Source organism: Lissotriton helveticus, chromosome 5_1, assembly GCF_964261635.1.
Source record: "Lissotriton helveticus chromosome 5_1, aLisHel1.1, whole genome shotgun sequence".
Lineage (NCBI taxonomy): Eukaryota > Metazoa > Chordata > Amphibia > Caudata > Salamandridae > Lissotriton > Lissotriton helveticus.
This window is the reverse complement of record NC_136065.1, coordinates 1,371,905,754-1,371,930,557: the sequence shown is the minus strand read 5'-3', so window position 1 is coordinate 1,371,930,557 and position 24,804 is coordinate 1,371,905,754. Positions and strand designations below refer to the sequence as shown.

Here is a 24,804-nt window from a genome sequence, read left to right as displayed (position 1 = left end):
CGGAGGTAAAGGTGATCCAGCAGGAGGTGAAGACGACCTCCTTGTGTGATCTGAAGCTCTGTGAGAGGATTTATGATGTTTTCTCCCCTCAGGAGAAGAGCTGTCTCTGAATCTGGCTCTTTTGCTGGAAGTAGAGGCCCTGTACTCCTCATCTATAGAAGATGATTTGAGCCATAAGAGAACTCTTGCCTCCCTGTCCGTGATGGTCTTGGCAGGGAAGGTTCCACAAATCTTACAATCCTTTACAATGTGATTAGGATGTAGGCAGTAGATGCAGTCCTTGTGCTGGTCATCTACATGGACCCTCTTTTTATCACAGGTCATGCAAGCCTTGAAGAGAGCTTTCTTTTCAGACATCCTGAAAGAACAAAGAAGAAAAACTGAGTAGGCACTCAGGAGACTTCCTTCCACACAACGTGCGGTAAAAATCTGATGAGAACTGCCTCTGCTGGGAAGGTTCTAGAGGGTGCTGACTTCTGATTGGTTGGAACTATTTTCAGGTTTTTTTTACATAAGGAGGTAGATAGGCTACTAAGATTTGGGCCTGTTTGGGCCTATAGTCTTGTCAGCCTACTACAGTTTTTACTAAGGCACTGCTATTGTATATTTATTACCGTGGGACTCCCGCCTCGGCGACGGGGAATGATTCAGGCATGTGAATCTATGAAAGATACCCCAATACTGGATAAAAAAACATACCATAGGAACGGCAGATAGATATAAATTGAATGAAATGATCAACAAGGATTCTGTTTTCCCTTTTACAGGTCTTATATTTTGGAATAATTGAATTGATAGGAATCATTAACGGGAGGACATTTTTAATTAGGCAGACTTCTTTACGAGGAGGTAATAAGTCTTTGAAAGATTTTACGTTTTGTTCTCTATCACTGTATCTGTCATAGATAAACATGTTTAAATGAAGACTAACAAAGCAGTATCCCGTAGTATAACAGCATAATGATAAGCAAAAATGAGGCTACTCCAAAGCAGTAGTGAATGGTGAAGGAATGTGTCTTCCACCATGGAGCTGCTCTGCAATTTCTTCTTAGAGAAAGCACTGGAAAGAGAGTTAATGCAGCCTCATGCCTCTGGATGAATGAGCTCTTACATTATCAGTTAACTTTATTTCCGTTTGAACATGAGACTAAGCAATGCACTGATAATACAAACATATATACTTTGCCTTCACAGAGCACTGACATTATTCATGTGACTAAAGGATACAAAAAGCTGGCATGACTGTCTGAGTTTCTCTGTCTTGTGCAAGTACAACTTTAAGTAAATTTTTAACCTCGAAGCAGTGTGATGAACTTTCAGCTGGCTACAGTGGAGTACAAATCGGTAAACAAACATGCTCTTAAACAAAAGATTATTGAACCCTGAGCATGCATTTCAGATACGTTCTTAGAATAGACCTGTAAGAAAGGCTCCTTTGTAAAAAAGACTTCTAGCCCTCTGACTCTTTTTGGTGCAATAGGCAGCAGAAAAGCTATTTCAAAGGACAAGTGATTGTTGCTTTATAAATCGGTCCAAATAGAGTTTTCATTGAAGCTGCTAGCACTGTGTTGAGTTGTTATGAAGGTGGAGATTCATTCACCCGAGAAATAGTACAGATGTATCAGATAGGTGATGTATTGTTGCTTAATGAATCTGTTCCCATAGAGTTTTCATTATAGTTGCTAGCACTGTGCTGAATTGTCATGATGATGGAGATCAGGTCTACCCAGGAAAAGAACAGATGGGCTTGCTCATACACTCTTTAATGGTCCTTGTTGAAAATAAGATGCCAGACTTGTTCTTTAGAGATATGTGACATTGCTAAAAAGTAGACTTCTAAAGAAGAGTATTCTAGCCCCAACTTAGACAATTGAATAATCAATGAATAAACTGATGTGGAGCCATCTTTAATGGAATTAGCGGTTTACATTATGAATCAGGATTATTCCAGCTCATAGATCTTAACAGTTGAATGTGCTCTGGCTGCCTGAAATATTTGTTTACTGTCAACCAGGATTCGTACATTACCAAACTCTATGTCCAGCTACCAGGATTGTGGTGGAGTCTTTTTTGTGTATCCTGTGACAGAAGATAAGGATCAAGTTTGAATGTTAACAGTATTTCTACTGACATTTCCCATAACTAGGAAAACCAATGGTGCTTGGGCCATGTAGGTGCTATCAGTATCATTATGAAATGCTCCACCGTAACCTTGCAAAGCACACTTGGGATTAAGGGAGTTGGTGGAAATGAACACACAAATTCACCTGTAAATTCTGTGTTAAAGGCCTCACAGGGATCCTGGCTATGCCCACCTACTGGTGAACAGAGGGCGTCTGCTGTTGTGACTTATCATAAGTCGATGCCATATCTCTGAAATAGTAAATAAAATGTTCTGTCGTTCAACTGCCATTTGTGGTTCACCATCACTTGTCTGATAAAAACATCTGTGCATGTGCTGTTTGATTCTGAAACATATTCAGCAGAATTTGTCTCTTTTCATGGATAGCGGACTGGACTTTGTTTCATCATGTTTTATGATGAAGAACACTGTAGTAGTATTGTGGTCTGACCATCACTTGTCTAGTCTCCTCAGGACATAGGAACATTCTTACAACGAACGCGATCACACTTACTTCCTAAAGATGTATGTGCATAGTAGACTCATATGGAGACCACAAGGCACGGACATGCAAGATCTGTTAGTGAGTGCCCTAATTTGTCGAGGAACCATTTTTTGTGAGGAACACTTGTGGTTTGGGCGCCAACATATTCGGTTGTACGAATATGTTCTGTGTTATCTTCTACTACTGAAGAATTGCCTTCACTTGAGGGTTCACTGTCATCCCGATCTCCAACATCCAATGTTTATTTAATTCTTCCTGAATTGGTCTCATTCTTCATCGACACTGTGGCAACAGGCGCAGATACAGAAAGACACGCAGCCTTATAACGCTTTGTTATAATAATGTCATGCTGGCATTGAGTATGCAAGGCAAACACTAATAGTTTTTCATCACTTTCTTGAGAAGGATAAACTGATCGTTCATTTACAAATATTCTTCCATAAGGAAATATATGTCTGTCACTGGGTAAAGAATGGACTGTTTCTGGTTGATGGCCAGACCTAGTTATGCTGGAAATTGTACAATCCTTTAGACTGATTGTCTCACCTGGCAGAAAAAAAGGTGCTTTGATTAGCCATTCGTTCAAAAATGGGTCTACTGACAATGTGTCCTTTCAAAGTTCTGCTGTAATTGGAGCCATACGATTTGTAAACATGTGGGGTGGGAAGGTGCCTAAAGGAAGAATTGATAAGTGTGCCTGTTTGCCACGAATCAAATGTATTTTTAATGCTTTGGATGTATGGGCTTAAAAAATACACATCTGCCTGATCCACAGAAGTTGAAGGTGTGCCCTTTTCTATGAAGGGAAGTATGCCATGTAAAGTCACCATGTGAATCATTGAGTTTTCAAATTGAGGCTGCACAGGGCTAGAATAACCCGTTGAAAGCATACTTTAGCAGTTCATTGAATAGCTCATTTCCAAAGCCAGGGTCAACTCCCCGAATATTAAAATGGCTAAAACCTGGTATTTGTTCTCTTTTTGCAACTTCTGTAGGAATGTAGCAACATCATGCCAAAGCTGTCTGTCATATCTAAGCACTACAGATGAAGGATTAACAATCTTGATGTCATGAAGGCATCACTTCTCTTGCCCATTGTCTCCCAGCATGTTCCTTCTCTGTCAATGGGACCCTGCCAGTTACAGATAGATTTTTGTGATCTTCTTTGAGCTGCAGCTGACGCAACTGAGTCGTTCATGGTCTGATTAAACAAAAATGTATGTGTAGAATTCAGGGCCTTGTATTTCTTAACAACCGTCACAATGTTAACTGCTAATGAAGACTTTTTCATGTTAAAGAGCCCCCACCCTCTCCCCCATAAGTGGTCCAATATCATCATCATCTTTAGAGCCATGAGAAATGTAATGAATTCTAAGTTGATCAGGATCGGTTGCTTCTTGGTTTACATGGTTTTTATCAGTACTGAAAATGGACACCACTTGGTCTTCGCCCTCATCTTGACTGTTGTCTTGATCTTGATCACCTTAGCTAAACACTGACTCATGGGGAAGATCAGTAGGTGGCATGATGATATTCAATGAACACACCATGAGAGATTGTTTAGGCAGGACTATGGAGGTACTGGAGAGATAGTAGACAATGTTAAAACAGTCCTAGCAGTTGTAAAAGCCAGTTGTTGTGCTCATTCCACAGCCAATGGCCCGGGATAGATTGAGAAAGAACCAAAGGCAATTCAATTGACAGTGTCAACTGCACCGTCGATGGCTGATATGCAGCTGAAAGCATAACCAAAAGCACCATAACCATAGATGTAGTACTTGACGGTGTACCATTGAAGAGTCAGGTTTTGACGGCTGCTTTTCCTTTTTAACAGCCACTGCAAAAGCCATAAGTCTCTGGCATAGGGAATGGCGCAGCTGACTGTAAATATTTATGTGCGCAGTAGCAGATGGACTTGCTTCTACTGGTGCCAATGATAAAGGCACAGCAGATGGTCAGTTGACATAGTGGCAAACTGTTGTGGAAGCCTTTTTATGATTTGTGACTAGAAATTGAGACTTGTCAGAAGAATGAGACCTCGTCTTTTTCTTAGGGTGGATGGCTCAATTGTTGGAGCATTTAGCAATTTTTCCTTTTCTGCTGATAATCATGACAGAGCTGGTGGCAGCGCCCTGTAAACTAACGCAGAGGGCCATTTCTTCTCCCAAGAAATTGTTGGTGATTATTTCTTTTTAAAAGCCTTCAAGTCTGGCTTCACTTTCGTCCTCTTTAGAGCTAGACTATGAGGAGCAGACTTTTCCTCCTCAAGAACTGCCAGAGCCATTTTTCTCCCTGTACTTAAGAGTCGTATTCTAGTACGTGACACAGAAGTTTCAAATCATCGAGTCATGGGTAGGGTGTAGACATAAAATGCAAAAGGTGTACCTGTCTTCAAAGTAAATCTTCCTTTTTCCACAGGCAACGCCCTTTTTGAAGAATGACTCCTTCAAATACTTCTCAGTTAATTCCAAAGTTATTGAGAGGAAGAAAAGAATGCTAGTGTACCTGCATTGGCCGTATTCCCCCCAAATCAAAAACAGTGGTCTAATAGAAGATATAAATATCTATATCATGAGAAGTCCAAGGATTTCCTCACATTGGCGTACAGTAGAACATCTGGCAGTTAGAGCCTCATGGTGTCTCTCTCTCTACCTGACCAACTACGGTTTGGGTCATACAATGAGGTAGATAGTCTATAGTCTATTTGTAGTCCATGGCTGTTTTCAAAGGTACTGAATTGTTTTAATGAACAGAAAGCCACCATGCCTGACAACAAGTAATATTCAAGTATTTTACTCTATGAAATATCAAGTGCTGGCGAATCTACAAACAGAGAATGGTGGCAATCCTAGGAAATGAAACTGAGGCGCCAAACATAAAAATGTCCACATTTTCTAACTGGATGCTTCCTTTGGAGGAGAAGAAGCACAACAGGGCTGCAACGAGCACCACACGAGCAGTACTCCAAACCCATCTTTGACCACCCCACAGAATGAGTCTGCCTCAAGAGATGTAGAGCCATACTATGCACTGATCTAAGCAAAGAGTCAGCAGGCATACCAGCACATGTCGTTATATTTGTAGCTCCCGCTGGGCCATAAGCATCACTTCCAGGGCAGAGGTCACAAGCCAGCTGTCCCTCCTTCTCCTGGTAGGTTCCCTGTGGGCAGGTGATGCATAGCTCCATCTGGCCATGGTAATACGTTCCTGCCAAACAGCTGGCTAAGAAAGAGAGAAAGAGATCAGTAGCTGAACACAACAGATACCATTTTCTTACCTAGGGATAGGACCATCAGTGATTGTGTGCTTCACAAGATATTTCACTGCAGTCTCGATTGAACTACCAGCTTCAACTATCAACACAATTAATGCAGAGACCATGGCGACTCTCGAAAAAACAAGTGTGTGTTCATTTGTTAGCATCTTCTTTGGTGAAGCTCAGTTGACTAGGTGGACCAAAAAAAGGTTAAATAGCCAAACAGCCAGTTGCATAATTGCTGCTGCACGAACAGAATGCACCACATGTTCACTACTACATTGACACTTACAAACTCGTGCTATGCTACACGATGCCTTAGGATCTCTTTTGCCATTTCACACATAATGCCATTCCACACAGACACATGCTCACTGCTGTAGTGCTCCACAAAGCCATGTACGGACTAATGCTATGCAAGACAATGCCACACACTAAAACCCCAAATGCAAAAACAGTATTGCCTGTATAAACTTTATTTGAAACTAAAATATTTTACAGATTTACATGTGTTGCACTGCATAATAAGAACAATTGTTACTTACCTGTAAACGGTGGTTCTCCAGTATTGGTGCCTTTCATAGGTTCACATGCTTGAATATTCCCCGTTGTCGAAGTGGGAGCCCCACGGTAAATAAAATAGCAATAAAACTAATCATATATGTATATAAAAACATAATACATACTTCCTAAAACCATAAATACTCATAAGTACCAAGGTTAGCATTAACACATAGAAATACATTAGAAGAAAAAAGGCACTTTAATAACATATCCATGTCATTATGCTAGTCCAAACTACAGCCAATCAGGCGCAAGCACCCCTCTAGAACCTTCTCCTCAGAGGCTCAGGCCCTCAGATTTTCGTAGCACAAGAGTGACAAAAGAGTCTAAGAGGAAAAGCAAGCTTCTGAGGGGAGGTGGGTGGGTCGCATGTGAATCTATGAAAGACACCAATACTGGAGAACCACAGTTTACAGGTAAGTAACAATTGTTCTTCTCCAGTATTGGGGTATCTTTCATAGATTCACATGCTTGAATAGAGTAGTGAGCAGTAATAGCTGGCCGCAAGACAAAATAGCAGTGCAGTGGCATAAAATTCAATGAAATAACAAAATGCTGCCAGACAGATAATAATAATAATAACAACCCATACAGGTGGAGGGAAGGAAAGAGGCTCACCTTATTTAAAAAGATTGCGAAGCACCGCTTGGCCCACTGCTGTATCAGCTTCGTTGATCGTCTCTAGGCAGTAGTGCTTTGTGAAAGTGTGCCTGCTGGACCACGTAGCTGCTCGACAGATTTGGTGAATCGGCACACCAGCAAACAGGGCAGTAGAGGATGATATCGCCCTGGTGGAATGAGCTCTCACTGTAGATTGAAGAGGCTTGCCGGCCTTCTGATGACAGAATGAGTTGCTGAGGAAATCCAACGTGCCATAGTTGGCTTGGTAACAGAACGCCCTTTGCACATGCGTCCATAAGCAACGAACATTTGATCAGACCTACGAAAAGGCGCTGTTCTGTGGATGTAGAATTTAAGGCATCTCTTAACGTCTAATGAATGCAAAGGTTGCTCCGCCGGAGATTGGGGATTAGCGAACAAAGTCTTTAAGAACACTGGTTCATTGAGGTGAAAATCAGTTGGCACCTTAGGCATGAATGCCGGATCAGTGCGAAGCACAACACAGTCCAATTTAAATTGAAGGAAAGGAGGCTGAATAGTGAAGGCGTGGATATCACTCACGCGACGAGAGGAGGTCAGGGCGAGAAACAATGTTGAGACGCCAGGTAGGAGGAGGACGCCGAATGGGCGGAAACATTCTGAATAGTCCCTTGAAACACTGACGAATGACTCTGGTAGAGTAGAGAGAGGAAGACCCATCCTGCCGAAAATGAGATATTGCCGCAAGGAAGACCTTCAAAGTGAAGTGGGAAAGTCCTGATTGAGCCAACTGCAGAAAGAACGGCAGAAGCTGAGCAGGAGAAGAGGTCACGGGTGTATGTTGGCAGATGCACACCAGTGACAGAACCTTTTCCACTTTAACTTGATATCTTTACTGTGGACGGAGCCCTCGCAATGGCAAGAACGTCTCTACATTCCGGCGAAATGTTAAAATGGGCAAATTCAAGGTGCTCAGGTTCCAGGTCGATAATTTAAGAGAGCAGGGTCCAGATGGCAGATCTGGCCCTTGTCCATTGTGAGGAGATCCGCCCGAGGGCAAAGGAGGATGGGTTTGCACTGTGATAGAAGCAGCAGTTCCGAGAACCGCGCTTGTCGAGGCCATCTGGGAGCGATCAGGAGAATGTGGCACGGCTGCCTCCGCATTTTCCACAACACTCGAGGAACCAGCGGGATCGGTGGAAAAGCGAAGGAGAATAGATTGCACCAGTCCATCAAAAGGACATTCCGGCACAACCCTTGGTGAAAAAAGCCTCTTCGTCGGCGGATGCTCCGCCGACGACGGCCCCGTCGACGACAGTTGCGTCGGCGTAACTCCGTCGACGGGGCAACCACCGTCGATGAAGCCATCGACGATGAGACCACCGCCGTCGACGAGGCAGCCGTCGGCGGAGCCGCCGCCGACGGAGCCGCCGCCGCCGCTACTGTCGTCGACGGGGCCGTCGTCGACGAAGCACCTGCCGACAAAGAGGCTTTTTTCACCAAAGGCGTCGACGAAGATTTGGACAGCGACGAGACTCCCTTTTTTGACGTCGACGAGGAGATCGGAATAGTCGACGAGACTGATTTGAGGTTCACACACACCACCGTCGACACTGAAGACGTCGACGCAGCCGCCGTCGACGACCTGCTGGCAGAAGTCATCGTCACTGCCGTCATCAGAGAGCTAGAAACCGCAGATATCGTCGTCGGACAGGTCGTCGACGCTCCCGTCGACGATTTGGATAATTTTTTAGCAGAAACATGCGCAGAAGGAGTCGTGGACGCCTGAGAGTCAGATCTCGGGACGTCGGTGTAGCAGGAAGAGGTGGAGACACAGCAGGAGCCTTCTGGAGCTGAAGCTTCCTTTTCTTTAAGAATGGAGAGGGCAAGTCCTGCACACTGCTACGCTTGGAAGTGGCTCTAGACAAACCTGACGCAAGGCTTTCTGCATCAGAAAGAGGTGAATCCTTATCCTTCAACCTCTGCAACCACAGAAGGAGACGCCCTTCCCTGTCCTTAAGGGTCTTGGTTGAAAAGTCCTGCACATTTTACAGTTGCCTATCTCATGTTCTGGATAGAGGCAGTAAATACACTTCTTGTGAGGGTCCTCTGAGAAGAGCCGCAACTTCCCACAAGAAGCACATGGTCGAAAAAGAGATTTCTTACTTGAAGACATTCCAAAAGCTGAAGAAATCCAAAGGAAGTAGAAAAATTGAGCAGTGCTCAGGGAGACTCCCTTCACACGACGTGTGGTAGAAAATCTGAGGGCCTGAGCCTCTGAGGAGAAGGTTCTAGAGGGGTGCTTGCGCCTGATTGGCTGTAGTTTGGACTAGCATAATGACATGGATATGTTATTAAAGTAAAACACACAAGATGATGGACGGAATGTTGCACAATGGCAAAACATTCACCCCCAGTCACAGATCTGGGTTTAATCCGTCGTTATTTTGCTCACCAAGCCACCCCAGTTCAGACATGGCCATATGCAAATCAGTCATGACCCTGTGCCTCATGGGAACAGTCCAGCCCGAACTGCCTAGCCATGTCTTCCCTGGACCGGAATCAAGCATCCTAGGACCGGTTTCTGGCTATCAGCCGTCTTCAGCCAGGATAGCTTGACTCCAGTGGCCTAGTGAGCAAGGGACCCACGTCTGGGCATACCCTTCCCGCATAGGGTGAACAGCAAAACACACAAGATGATGGACGGAATGTTGCACAATGGCAAAACATTCACCCCCAGTCACAGATCTGGGTTTAATCCATCGTTATTTTGCTCACCAAGCCACCCCAGTTCAGACATGGCCATATGCAAATCAGTCTTGACCCTGTGCCTCATGGGAACAGTCCAGCCCGAACTGCCAAGCCATGTCTTCCCTGGACCGGAATCAAGCATCCTAGGACCGGTTTCTGGCTATCAGCCGTCTTCAGCCAGGATAGCTTGACTCCAGTGGCCTAGTGAGCAAGGGACCCACGTCTGGGCATACCCTTCCCACATAGGGTGAACAGCAAAACACACAAGATGATGGACGGAATGTTGCACAATGGCAAAACATTCACCCCCAGTCACAGATCTGGGTTTAATCCATCGTTATTTTGCTCACCAAGCCACCCCAGTTCAGACATGGCCATATGCAAATCAGTCTTGACCCTGTGCCTCATGGGAACAGTCCAGCCCGAACTGCCAAGCCATGTCTTCCCTGGACCGGAATCAAGCATCCTAGGACCGGTTTCTGGCTATCAGCCGTCTTCAGCCAGGATAGCTTGACTCCAGTGGCCTATCGAGCAAGGGACCCACGTCTGGGCATACCCTTCCCACATAGGGTGAACAGCAAAACACACAAGATGATGGACGGAATGTTGCACAAAGGCAAAACATTCACATGGGAACAGTCCAGCCACACCCTATATGGGAATGGTATGCCCAGACGTGGGTCCCGTGCTCACTAAACCACTAGAGTCAATCCTGGCTGAAGACGGCTGATAGCCAGAAACCGGTCCTAGGATGCTTGATTCTGGTCCAGGGAAGACATGGATTGGCAGTTCGGGCTGGACTGTTCCCATGAGGCACAGGATCAAGACTGATTTTAATATGGCCATGTCTGAACTGGGGTGGCTTGGTGAGCAAAATAACGATGGATTAAACCCAGATCTGTGACTGGGGGTGAATGCTTTGCCATTGTGCAACATTCCGTCCATCATCTTGTGTGTTTTGCAGTTCACCCTATGTGGGTTTTGCTATGTTATTAAAGTGCCTTTTTTCTTCTAATGTATTTCTATGTGTTAATGCTAACCTTGGTACTTATGAGTATTTATGGTTTTAGGTTGTATGTATTATGTTTTTATATACATATATGATTGGTTTTATTGCTATTTTATTTACCGTGGGGCTTCCACTTCGACGACGGGGAATATTCAAGCATGTGAATCTATGAAAGACACCCCAATACTGGAGAACAGGAGTTTTTCAGATAAGATGGGATGGGATAAAATAAATCAGTATGCACAACATTCTGAATGCTAATTAGCATAACTAAACATCTTGGTAAATACTAAAATACACATGATTTTTCAAGGGGTCAACAGAAAGTCATGAGGCTCCTTTGTTTTGGATTTGCAGGCAAGGGATCATTATGAAACTGCCACAAACCACTTAGGCTAGCTTGACATAATTTGATACCATGCAAAACGTATCAAAAATAATTTAACTTCCTTAGCCATGTTGGGGGGTTACTACTCTCACTCTAGGCTGATCATACCCAACTCCTCCCCAAAGTGGAAAGCACATCATATCTACGCCCTAAAGAAGTGGGCTCTGAGCATCTTGGATTAGATGAAAGGAAGTTTTCTTTAAGTTAATGGTAGACAAACGAGATGTTGGAAGATGAGGTACCATTCCCCAACCAAAGGAATGAACTTATGGACCACCAAGTAACTCCTTAATTCCCCATCAAAAACATGTATTTTATTTTCAATAAGGTTTCACTTAAAAGAAGCAAATAGCTTATGTAATAAAGTCTTCCAACCTTCTGTGGAGGAATATAAAGAAAGCCTTTCAGTCAGATCCAGTTTGGTAGGGAAACAGGGCATACACTGACTACTGAGCCACAAAAGTAGCGACTGACGTTGTTTGCAATTGGTGTCTTGGCGTCCCTCCTACTATGGTTCTGCAAACTGGCCCATGTACAACCTATTCTCCACTTGGCTTTCTGGGGCAAGCAGTCCAAGACTTCTTAGGGAGGCAGTGTGGAGAATAAGAACTCTGAGCTCGTCAATCAACCAGCAGACACAATAACTTCCATTTCCAGCCCAATGCTTGTCTTTTACTGTCACGAGGACGTGGTCCCTGATATGAGCGGACGGGGTGTACCTACTCACGGTTGTCCGTTTCCGCCCCGTACGCAGGAACCTCTGGATGTCTCCTGGTGTTTCCCTACGCTGCCTTCCGGGACGCCGTCTCTGGCCCTGCCTCCCGTGACGTCCGGGAGGTGTTCCCGGGCTTTCCCTACCATCGACCAATCAGAGCAGGATATGTCAGGAGCTCCGGGCCAATCGGCAGACACAGGGGCGTTTAAGGAAACTCCTTGTGCGACGGCCAGAGCGGGACCTCGAGGAGAGCAGCTGTGCAGTGAGGAACACGCCGACATTGAAGAAGACGAGAGAACCGAAGACCCCAGGCGGCCGGTGTCGCGACTCGACAAGCCAGGAGGCCAACGAGACCACGCGCCGCCCTGCCACACTTCCAGGGGAGAAGTGTGGCTTCACAAGGTACGAGGGCGTTTGCAAGGGTTGTTGGGGATACGGGGTGGTACAGACTAGCGTGAGGATGGTCACAGGCATGTCACGTTCACGACCTCACTTATAGGAAAGAACCTTCTCCACAAAGGTGACGGAACCCTGGTGTGCCCTCACTCCCTATCCCCCTCTCATTTCTAATTCCCCGTATCAGCCAGTAACGAGGCTGTTTTCTTTTCCTTTTTCTTCTGAGTACCTCCTGACCAGAGACGAGCGAAGAAGAGATCATAGGACTGCTCCAGAACCACCAAGCGAAGGACGCACTGCATCCGGAGGAAAACCGGTTACGGGACTCACTTGTTACTTTGTTTTTCGACTATCTTGACCTTACAAACTGTCAATAAAAACAGTTAAAGAGCCCCACGGTCCGTAGCATCCGTCCTTTCCTGGGTCGAAACGTCACAATTACACAACAGAATTAAATACTAAGCAATCCATTTAGTGCCTAGTTCTGTTCTTCAAGTGGCGCTACACTCTCCCATCCTAATGTTCTCTCCCAACTCAGGTAAAATCTAGATGCTAAAGCCCCCAGTGTTTAGTGGCAGTGGCACAACTTAGGGACAAGTGCAGATTATCACTGTTACCCCTGGAGGGGTTAGACGCAGAAATCATCACATGATCGGATTTTAGTTTATTTTAGGTACAAAGTTTCAAGTCCCTCCGCATGTCTTACTTTGCGCAATTCTTCAGCAGGAGCACCCACCAGATGAGCACAATGAAATGTAAGATCTCTGTACCTGGCTGTCATCAGCCTTTCTGAAACAGTAATAAAAGACAGATAAAAGGGCAGGCCTGACTGAGAAACGTCCTCACCTTGAACAACAGAAACAGCAGTCCCACCATTCACACTTTGCCTCCACCAAACAGCAGAGCTCAGGAAAAACTAATCAACATGTTCCTGCTAGCAAAGTCTTCCTGGAATTTCCAAAGGGAACCCTATCTCCATCCTCGCTTCTTCAGTTTCTGGATCGCCAATATCCAGCCACATGAGTACAGGCAGAATAATTCCACTGTCTTGGGAAGCTGTCCTCGTCAACCATTTGTGACAGAGTAAATCAGGGGTATCCAACATGGATCCCACTGGTGTGTGTGCACGCGCAAACACAAACACACACACACACTCACATACTCTCTTGTAGTACCACACATGTATCACAGTCTCACCATACATAGACAAGAGCTCGACATACACATGATGTAAGCATGAGGCTTTGAGTCACACACAATAGTAGGCCACACTCTCTATGAAATATAAAAGGTCTGACCACTCTATAAATCACAAGATAGGGTATGTTGCCACCACCAAGTTATGTACTGCGCCTAGAACAGACAGTAGTCCTCTGCCCACTGTGTGGTCACCGGACAGGTCCAAGACTTTGCATTGTTAGGGACATGCTTAGGCTTCTGCGCACACGCTAGAGACAAAATAAAAATGAGGATACCATATTCACAAGTCGTTAGACACATAGGTCAGAGGAATACACCTGTATACCATTCAGGAAACATTCCTAATCCAAATGAAGCCTCACCCATATCTGACCACCTGGATCCTTACTCACCAGTTGGAGAAGTCTAGTAATAGAATCAACAAAATGAGTTTCCATTTCCCAACTCTTTAAAAAAAAAATATCTTTATCTTTATTTTTAATATGCATACAACGAGCAACAAGAAGGGTGCAATCACATACCCTACAACAAAGGAGAAGGCGGGTACAAAGACGCAGCACTCCACACAGGGCTGGTACATGCCTACAGTGATATAATGAGATAAGAGACGATAACTCATAAGATGGCACCACGTGCACAATACATTTGAGGTAGAGGCTTCTGCCACTTCGGCAGGGAACTATATGTCATGATGTTTCAACCAACTCCCCCAAACCTTGACACATTTGCGTGGCCAACCTCTACGTCTATATGTAACCTTTTTTGCCACCATGTAGAGGTCCATCCCAACCTCCATTGTCACACAGTTGGGACTGCAGGGGCACCCCAATGACGCGCTATATTACGCTTGGCTACCAAAGGCCACAGGCTGCAAAAAAGGAGCTTTGCCCTAAGGACTTCCTACATTTTCCAGGACCCCCAAGAGAACGTATTTGGGCTCAAGCTGGAGGCATTCTCCCAACACCCTACTGAGTTCCGCAACCACCTGTGACCAGTATACCTGAATGGCCGGGTAGCTGCAAAGTGTAAGAACAAATGTACCCCAAGCCTCTCCACACTGCAGACAATAAAGGGACGCAACCCTCCCCATGCAATGCAGACTGTCCCTATCATAATAGATTCAGTGCAGAATTTTCAGTTGGATCAAGCGCAACTGAGACTTTATGGCGACCTCCCTTGGGTGCATCAGAGCCGCCTCCTAATGCACATCCTCAAGTTCCCTCCAAGTCCTCCCCCTAGCAAACTCTCAGCTTAAGCATATTGTTATTGAGAGTTTTATAGGTATGGGAGATAGTTTTCGAAGGGAACTCCTCTAGGAGCAGTCCCCCATCAAAAAGGGTTACTGAGGCAGATCCAGCTCTCCAAGCCCTTTGCCTATCAAGCATGACTCAACTGGGCAGTTTTTTTAAATATTGGTTGGAATTCATATAATAATCTCTTTGAAGGGAGGAGAAGGGCATTAGACCATCGTCCATCCGGGAGGTTCCCAGCAAGTCCCAGGACCTAAACCCCCTAAGTTTCCTCAATTTGCACATCCATGTCCCCTCCCAAAGCTGATTCTCCAGCGTTAACTTCCCAGTCCAACCCTTTATACCTAGGAGTTCTACTCCAGGCCACTACAACCACCCGCTTTAAAAGTAGGAGCTACTGAACACCATTCCCACTGTACAAGTAGAGGAGGTAGGACCAGTGGCGGCCAGCACAGATCAGGGGTGGTGAGGCAGGGTAAGGAGGAGCTAAAAAAAGAAAAAGAAACTTACCTGATCCCTCCATCTCTCCTCTTCTCTGCATCAGGCCGCAACAGGAAGCACCCAGGATCCCCTCAGCCAATCACAACGCTGCAATGCAATGGTGTGATTGGTCTGAGCACCAGGGTTCGGCGCATAGACGGGGACTGGAAGCCTGGGCATGTCCTCCAACAAGGCTGTAATGCAGTCTGGGGGGAGAACATGCAATGTGCACATGGCTGTTTGGCAGGCCCAGGACGGCTGGCCAAATATTCATGCGCACTTCCAGAGTATACACCACTCCTCCCCCTGCTCTGTGAGCACAGTAGCACTGCCCTGCCCCGCAAAGCTGCTGCAGCAGGAAAAAAATAAAATGATAATAACATCGAGTTATTATATTTTAATTTTTCCTTTATTTACACTGCTGCAAAGCAGGGGGACGCTGCACCTAAGCAGAGGAGTCGCCACTAGGCAGGACTGAATGGTAAACTTTGCTAGTTCGTGACGACCAGCCAGAGAGCTCCCTCAGACCAAGTACCTCGATCCTGCCTTCACCGTGGATGTCCAACCAGTCTCAGACCTCCTGGGGGTCACAAAGAATTGGTACAGCCCCTCATGGAGGACCTTCAACTTGGCAGGGTACAACAACATGTACTGCAACCCCATAGCTCTCAGCCTTTGCTTAACTCCCCCAAATGTTTTCCGCATCTGCTGTACATGCTGGATGTAGTCCGGAAAGATCCGTATGACACAGTCCTCTAAGGAGGAATTCTCCTACTGGCGAACTGTCTGCAATATAGTATCGCTGTGACTATAATTAAGAAGTTTGGCAATGATAGTTCTTGGTGACCCTCCAGGTGGCGGTGGCAGTTCCACTACCAGCTTACACAACAGAAGCTGCTCCTAAGATTATGACCGAAAAGCTCTTTTAGGTATTAGCTGAGACTGCTGGCATCTCACAAAAAGTGAAGGACTGTCCTCGCACACCACCAGGTGTCATGCTTCATCTTCGGCAGTCCTCGCCCTCTAGAAACTCAGTTTGGTACAGGGCAGGCCTTCACCTGGAGACAGGAAGGCACTTCTAAAGCTAAGTGGGGGCCTGTGAAAGTGAGTGAAGTTAAAAACTAGTATAGTTGCTAAATTACATTTAATAAGGGAGGTAGCTATGTGGTGCTAAAATTACAAAAGCGGTGAAATTGGGGATATTATTGTCCCCTCAGCGTAGTGATTGCTATGGTCAATATGTATCTGCCTTCTTGGTCCAATGGGTCTGTAGCATTCATCAGGACTAGAAAGAAAAGGGCTCCGTTCTTACCACAATGTTGGTATGAAATTACCATTTGGTGGGATGACCTAAGTCATACTCTACCAAGGGAGGACTCTCAACAAGCCCTTTGGTAGTGTTCTACATGCCCCATGGGAGGAGAGTGGAGGAGAGACCCCTGTGGTCAAACTTACATCTAGGTGCGTCTCTCGTGGGTGCACCTAGTGGTGTACGCTCGTCCTCCACGAAGTTCCACTACCAGAACATTTGACAAGGCAGTGCCCCAGAGCAGCCCCCGGAGCCATTGTTCTAGAAAGAGCTCTGGGTGCATCTCCTCAGTGTCCTCCGGAAACCACATAAACCGCAGGTTACAGCACCAGGAGCGACCCTCCACATCCTCGGCTCGCATCTCAAGACACTACGTCTGGTTTGTCAGGGTAGCACCAGTGGACTGGAGGACCTTCACTTCTTTATGGAGCTTTGTAACATGTTGTTTATTTCGTCTCCAGTGATCTCTCAGCCCCTTTATGCAGATCAGCACGCAGCCGATTGACATCCATAGATACCGAGCCTATCTTGGCCTGCACACTGGAACTGGAATCCTCAATCACCACCAAAATCTTTGCGCCCGTGGGCCCTGCGGGTTGTCCAGTCCCCATCCAGCAAAAGCCAGTCGGTTGCCCCCTGCACCGGCTCCAGTGTATTGCTCTATCTTCAACTACTGGGCTTCCTTTTGTGCTTTATTCTTAACCATCTTAAGGCAGATCGCAGACTCAGGTGTATCCCGTTCATGAAAGTGCACAGACCGGGTCACACACAGCCACATCAGGTGGATGCCCACCGCACTCTGATACTGCTCTAGTCTCAGTCAGGTGCTCCCTGTGCTGTCATCAGTGGGGGTGGTTAAGAGCCAGAACAGCAGCCCGAGGCATAGCAAATCTGGGGCACCCCACAAACAAAAGCGCCCCTCGAGCAAGTAGTGAGTCACAGTACAGATTCAAGCATGGAGGGTCAGGGGCCCATAGCCAGTCCAGCAGCCTCCGTATTGAGAGACGGGCCTGACAAACATACACAGTCCAGGCAGCCAAAGCACAAGCACACCAGGAACCATAGGTGGGGGGCCCACCGCCAGCACCCTGGCCTCTGAAGGAGTTGCGGTGTCTAAAAAAATAAGCAGCAAGGCCTCAGTGCGCAACCACAGACCTTGATCTTTACATCAGGCCCTCACAGCTACTTCAGCCCGGGGTTCATCGTGGAGAGCCGTAAGCACAGCACTGAAATTCAATAACGGCCCCCAAGGCAAAGCACCCAGGCTGGGAAATGGGCACTCCACCACCGGCCATCACCTCTCTGTCGCCTCCAGTCAAGCTCCGCAGGGGGAGCCCAGCTGTGTTTGGGCTTTAGCCCAGACAATATGTCTCTGCCAGCGTGGCTTTTTGTGGTGCTCGACTGGTCCATGCTGCCTCAAAGAGTCAAGGCTGCTTCCCCCCCAGGGAAAAGAAGTCCATTTATGGTCTTAGGACAAAAAAAAGGCAGAGCGGGAATGAGGCGTACAACCTACCACTAGGTCACTACACACACTAGTAGGTGTCACAATCCAAACGCGTCCTTCAAGGCACTGTACGCACAGATCCCCAGGCAGGGCAGGGAGGGACAGCAAAGACAAAGGGAAAAAAGGTTTCTCCTGAGGACATGAGACCAAGCTGCAACACCGGACCATCTTGTTTCGGCTGCTGTAGAGGGACACCACTGTCCACAGGTCCCCCAGTGACTCAGTTGTTGCCTTCTCGCCTGCAGGTTAGGTCAGTCAATAAAAGGTCCAGGAAATAAGGGTGGGGGCTGGGCCGAGGTACGCGACCCACCCCAATGGCCACAGCAGTTATCACCAGCCACTGCGCGTCACATGCAGACTCCACAGCTCCTGAGGCAACATCATCCCAGGCTGTACAGGGGAGGCTAGGTATAAGAGATATACACTCCTGTGGCCTTGATACCAGGCTGCAAAGACACTCAGGAGGGTCCCTGCTGGCTACAGCATTGAGCAACACTACTTGAAAGCAGGGAAGATTGTGTAAAACGGCAGGATGGTGCTGAATTATACGTCAGGGCTGGGAGCTCTCCTCTAGAGCTGCCGGTCGGCCATATTGCGTGGTAACGCCCTGTCCATTTACATTCTCATGATTCATTCCAGCTTTGTTCTTCACTGTGAAATCTAGACCTTGTGGTGAGATCGACCAGCAAATTGGAATTCTCATCCTTCATTGTCATCAACCATTAGATTGGTTTGTTGCTTTCTGATCATACCACATCTTCATAAGCTCTTCACTTGCCTGACGGTAATTCTTTGCCTGACTCTTGTATTGTGCCATTTACTTCCTGAGGCCAGTCACATAGTTCACCACAAACTCCCATACTTAATCATGCACAAAGTGTGGACACGGAGCATAAGTGAAATGTACGGATATTTTTAAAATATTAGTTTCTTTATATTTTTTTAATAGTTTTAACTTTTTATTGATGTGCTGTAGGAGGATTTTTATGGTTCTGTTTTTTGTGAATTTAAGTGCAGTGATCTTTCACTATGTTATTGTGATGGTGGCGGTCTAGTTCCATCGTGACGGCTATGTTCCCTGCTCCAGTTGTTTGAGTGGGTGGATGGCATTTGCTTTTCACATTCCTTGGCTCTCTACTTAATCATGCACAAAGCATGGACGTGCTGCTGGCACACCGAAGGTGAGCCAAAGCATTGCCTTTCAAAATCCCAGAGGTGATCCGCAGCAGTCACTGTGCCCATTTTAAAAGGGTAAGCCTTACCTACTCAACAGTTGATTTACTAGGACTCAACACTTCTATTATCTGCCACATGACAATGAATCCTCACAAGGTGTGCAATGCCTATATTTGCACCCTCGACTGCTTTGTCTTTGAGACAAAGTCACCTATTACAATAATGAGGAGACCAAATCTGCTATTTATTACTGGATCTTGGCTGTCGACTTCATCTAAACCAGTTATAGAAATGGCCATTCCCTCTGGATATAGGGTGCAGAACATTGACCATGCTAATGGGAGAGGAGAGGGTTTTGCAATCATATACAAGCATGCCTATTTCCGGCAACTAACTTACTTGAAGCAGAGGTGCCGAGCATCTGTCTTTCATTGAATGTTCAGCAGTCGGTGGAGTGCATTCTGATTTACAGGCCTAGAGGACCAGCTGGTCTCTTCCTGAATTCTCTCAAACTGGCATTTTCTCATTCACTTTTGCGTTTCTCCTGTTCTATCAGATTAGGTGACTTCAACATTCATTGGCATTGCCATTCTGATAAATAAATGACCATCCTATAAGACATTATGTCCCCACTGGACCTCTCAGAAATTGTCTCAAAATCCACTCATAAGGGAGGTCATACTGTTGATTTAGTATTTTCCCAAAAAAGTTTGAGTTTGTCTGACTCTATTCCTCTGGCATGGACAGATCACTACATGATCCATTTTAAGTGGGCCACTTTCCCTCATGGTAGCTTTGTCGACCATCCTGCTTCTGGCAAAATTAGACCTTACTCCAGGGCAACTCAAAATAGCTTGCTGGGTGCCCTGGAAAATACAGTGGCAAATCTTTTGGAGTCAATTGAGTCTGATGCTCAGGAGGCTGATAATTGGATTTGTTCCTCTGTGGAAAAATTGGCCCCCTTGCAGGATGCAGGCCATGTAGAAATAAGATTGGTTCAATGACTCCCTGAAACAGGAGAAAAAAATATGTAAAAAGGCAGAAAGAGCCTGGCGTAAAAACTACAGCATCAAGGATAGAGCAAAGGTACTTAAGAATTATTTGGCCTTGAAACATTCTACTAAAAGGGAATTATACAATGGCAGGATTGAAAGGGCAGAAGACAAATCAAGAGAAATTTTTAAAATTGTACAACAATTCTCAGATCCGGTTGCCTGCCACAGAAGTAAAGATCTCTAAGCCAACTGGTGCGAACAGCTGGCCTCTTTTATTCATAATAAAATACAGGAAATTCCGAACGTCTTAATCATAACAGGGTCTTTGGGAGTTGGTTCTTTTAGTCCAGCCATGAGCCCAAATAATGTGTCCTGCTCCTTATCTTCCTTTATTTTGATCTCTTTAGAAGATACTAAAGAGGTCATTCTCATTCTTAAGGCACGCTCCTCCCAGCTCCCCTTTCTTTTAACTCTGGGAGTGGAGGTTATTAACTCAGTGATGAATTCCATGTTAAATAAGTAATTGGCAGCCGCCAGAGTTCTGTCCTGCTGGAAACAGGCCCAAATGTTACCCATCCTTAAAAAACCTAATGTAGACATCAATATCCTAGGCAATTATAGGCTCATTTCTCTGATGTCAGCGCCGTCAAAATTGGTGGAAATGTTTGTTAATTGGCAGCTTTGTAACTATCAAGTCAAATGAGTTATTACACCCCACTGAGAACGGGTTCCGGTGAAAGTTTAGTACAGAGACTGCCCTTTTGGAAGTCTCTGAACTGATTAGAAACACTCTAGAAGTAGGCAGAAGGGCAGTCCTGGTATTGTTAGACCTGTCAGCATTGTTTGACATGGTTTTTCCCATTCCAGGCATCTCACCCACTTTCAGGAGACAGGCATTAGACGTACTGCCTGGAAGTGCAAAAAAAACCTTCCTTGGAGGAGGGAGCTAGAAGTCTGGCTGCCTCCTTATTCGTCTGGTAGCAGAGGTGTCATCTCAGTAGGAGTCCCACAGGGCTCAGCCCTTAGCACAACAATGTTTAACATCTATACGACTCTTCTTGCTGCATTGGTCAAGTCTTTTGGGGCCAAGATAATCTCTTATGCTGATGACACACAGATTGTCTTTTCTTTCAAAATAGATGAGCTAATTGATCCCGATACAAATAAACCCTATCTATCTGCAATTTTTCATTGGATGAATACCAACCAACTCAAGTGTAACACTGAAAAGAAAGAGGTTCTTGGTTTCGGACACTATTTCAACCTAAACCTGCAAGTACATTGACTGGATGAGGTCTCCCTGAACAACTTGCAAGTTAATACTGTAAAAAACCTGGGTGTTAAGACTGATAAACATATTACCTTTCACAATCAAATCAACATGGTAGTTGGCACGTCTTTTGGACTTTGGTCATGGTAAAAGATATTCTGCATTTCCACTCTGTCCCCGTGAGGATAACAGTGGTCTTGGTTATGTCCAGGCTGGGTTATGCCAAGGCCTTATACATAGGTCTTCCACGTTACCTGGTGAGGAAATTGTGAAAGGTCCAAAATGCAGTCACTCAGCTGGTGCTCAATCTCCTAAGATGGATGAATGTCTTGCCGTATTTGCAGAACCTGCAATGGCTTCCTGTGAAGAAGGCATCTTAATCAAATCCCTCCTCTTAAAGCACAGAATGCTGAATCACTCTGGTTCGGACTGTCTGTCCTCCAGAGTATCCCGCTATGAACCCACGAGAAACTTACGCCCTTTGATCAACTATCTAGCCACAGTCCCAAGAGTTCATCTCTCTAAAGCTTGGAGTTCCCCCCTTCACTCCCCTGGGACCTCAAGCCAGGAATAAGCTCCCTTCAAAACTGCGTAAAATATTGAAGGGGATGAGCCTTTTAGAAAGAATCTTAAGACCTGGCTTTTCGTAGACTAATATTTAGAACTCTTTTTCTCCCTGCACTCTGTATAGCGCCGGGACACTCTTTTGAGTGGCCACGTGCTTGACAAATCCCTTTTTATTTCACAGCCTTATAAGTAGACTCTAAAGTTCATTCCCATCGGTCTCTGATTAAGGTGAGTTGGCCATGCACTGGGTGCACAAACAGATGTTCGAAGGGACAGAATACTACACATTCTGTGCAATTTCTCTGTAGGTGAAGAGGAGACATGGCAGGATAAGATCCCAATTTCTCCCGAAGTTCTCTGGCAGAGGTATCATCCTGTTATGAAGGATCTTGATAAACCTTTCCGGCGAACCTTTGGTTTGTGGGTCTTACGCCATGGAGAAGTAGTAGGTCACACCTGCTTGCTTCCACACCTCTCTCATGACTGAGGAAATAAAGTTTGATCCCTGATTGAAAAGATCCCTAGGAGATCACTAGCTTCTGTTTGCAGTGGTGCTTTTCAGAAGTACCGCCTCTGAATACATGATGTTATGGTCTGCCACAACCAAAATATTTTTGTTGGTTGATACTGCATGGTCAGGGATCAAACACGCCAACTACACCAACTTCCGACCTTGGTGTTCTGAGTACCACTCATTTGCAAGTGCCAGGTGATACAGAACCTCTCTGCATCTTGGTGCACCTCAGAACAATAGAGCAACAAGTCCAACCTATCCTTGGTCTTTTTTATGCCCAAGTGCCCTGCAAAGGTCTCAGGGTTCACGGGCTTACTGTGAAATCAGTCTATCCCCTCCCAGCCCATAGAATGTCATCTAACCAATGTGTTTCTGGGCTTCCATCTGAAGTCCCACAAGTGGAGGGTGCTCAACCGGTGCTAGGCAGAATTGGGCCAAGGCGATCATTCAGATGGTAACAAATCCTACAGCTCTATCAGTGGTCCAGACTCCAATACTTGGTTCACTTCCGGTGTCTCATTCTCCTTTCCTTCTGGAGCCAGGGTGATGGAACCTATGGCGCTATGGCATGTGCCTTATTAGATGCTGCCCTGACCCACTTGCTACCATTCTCTGGTCCTAGCAAACCTGTGATGGTCCTTTTCTCTTCTGAGATTTAGGTGTAGTCTGTGCTATGGTCAACAAAGCTGACTTGATCGAATCAATGTAGGCTTCTGGTCCTGGTACTAAACTAGGGGAAATCAGATTACTGCACAAGATAAATCCATTACCTTGCTTCTTTCTCATCTATACACTGACCATGACTGAATGATATTGATATCTACCTAAAATCAAGCAATTATGTACTTCATATCATTCCCAATGAATACCAAGCCTGTGATTTTGGCACCAGGGAGACTCTCACAGGGCTTGAGAGACTTTCTCTGAACAACAGTCTTGCAAGCCCCTGTATCCCTCAGGGCAGGAACCTTCCTCCCATTGATACTATGCTGCCACCACTGCTTTATGTAAAATACACAAGATGATGAACGGAATGTTGCACAATGGCAAAACATTCACCCCCAGTCACAGATCTGGGTTTAATCCATCGTTATTTTGCTCACCAAGCCACCCCGGTTCAGACATGGTCATATGCAAATCAGTCTTGACCCTGTGCCTCATGGGAACTGTGTTTTTTGCAATTACCACTGCTTTATGTGGCACACCCAGATTGGGGACAGAAGTCCTTTGTACAATATGAGGACTCGCATGATGCACCTCGCCAGGTCACTGGACAGGCCCTGGACCTCATATTGTCAGGGACATGCTTAGGTCTATGCACACACAGTAAATTAGTGTATGGACAGGGACAGAATAAAAATCAGGATACCAGAGTTGGGCACTCAGGGCCAGCTCTTGAAGACTTAGGGCCTGATTTAGATCTTGGCGGTACTGGGCGTCTCTGCTGTATTTAGATGTTGGCGTGTCCATAGACGATATTACGCCAGAGTCCTGCCACTTCCACCAGGATTTTTCTCCCACATCGACGATGTCCCAAGCAAAGGTGCCTGCCACTATTACCGCTGTGTCAATTATGATGTGCCTTTTTGTCGAGGCAACTGTGGTGGGAAATCCTCCACACCGGAGTCGACGATAACGCAGGATATAAGGTGCAAATGTACCTTACTTCCTATTTCCACTCCCCTTTCAATAACGGGTGCGATCGTCCAGGTCCCCCCTATGCTGCTGCAACTTGCATACAAAGAAAATGCACCCCGTCGTCGCCAGAATCGAGGTAAGCCCATTTTCCACTGTGTCACTATTACAACTGCTGTGGACTCGTATAGTGTATTGACACTGGAAAAAGAAAATTTAAAAGAGTGGGGTGCCACCAGTGACGGTATTCTTCCATTGGTAGTCCTCCACCAGAACAGTGCCAGCACAACAGTGAGATCTAAATAGGGTCGGCACAATATCGCCAGTTTTGTGAGCCAGCATAGGAGTCAGCCATGTCAACGGAGGAGACACGGGTAGCTGTTCAGTCAGCACACATCTAAATATGGCGGGGAGATTACGTCAGCTTGGTCGAGTACTTGGATACTTCGGTGTGGAGGGACAACAGTAATACCACCAAGATCTAAGTCAGGGCCTTAAGCCTTAACAGTAAAGTGAGTTTTTTTTATATGGAGCTGTTTCTATCCCTCAAATTTTTCTTTCCTCTAAAACAGGTGTGATGTAAGAATGTCCAAGGCCA

The 24,804-nt window shown here is 45.8% G+C and overlaps 1 protein-coding gene across 4 annotated transcripts in view; it reads right to left on the bottom strand.

Annotated features, from left to right (window-relative positions):
• SCUBE3 (signal peptide, CUB domain and EGF like domain containing 3) overlaps window positions 1-24,804 on the bottom strand; it is a 1,212,393-nt gene that overhangs the window by 123,991 nt on the left and 1,063,598 nt on the right. For 3 of the 4 annotated variants that reach the window (XM_078644301.1, XM_078644302.1, XM_078644303.1), the window contains one exon: window positions 5,688-5,849. The exons of the other annotated variant lie outside the window; for it this stretch is intronic. In XM_078644301.1, the coding sequence (XP_078500427.1) occupies window positions 5,688-5,849 (162 nt within the window). The remainder of the gene's footprint in view (window positions 1-5,687; window positions 5,850-24,804) is intronic. 4 annotated transcript variants of the gene reach the window in all.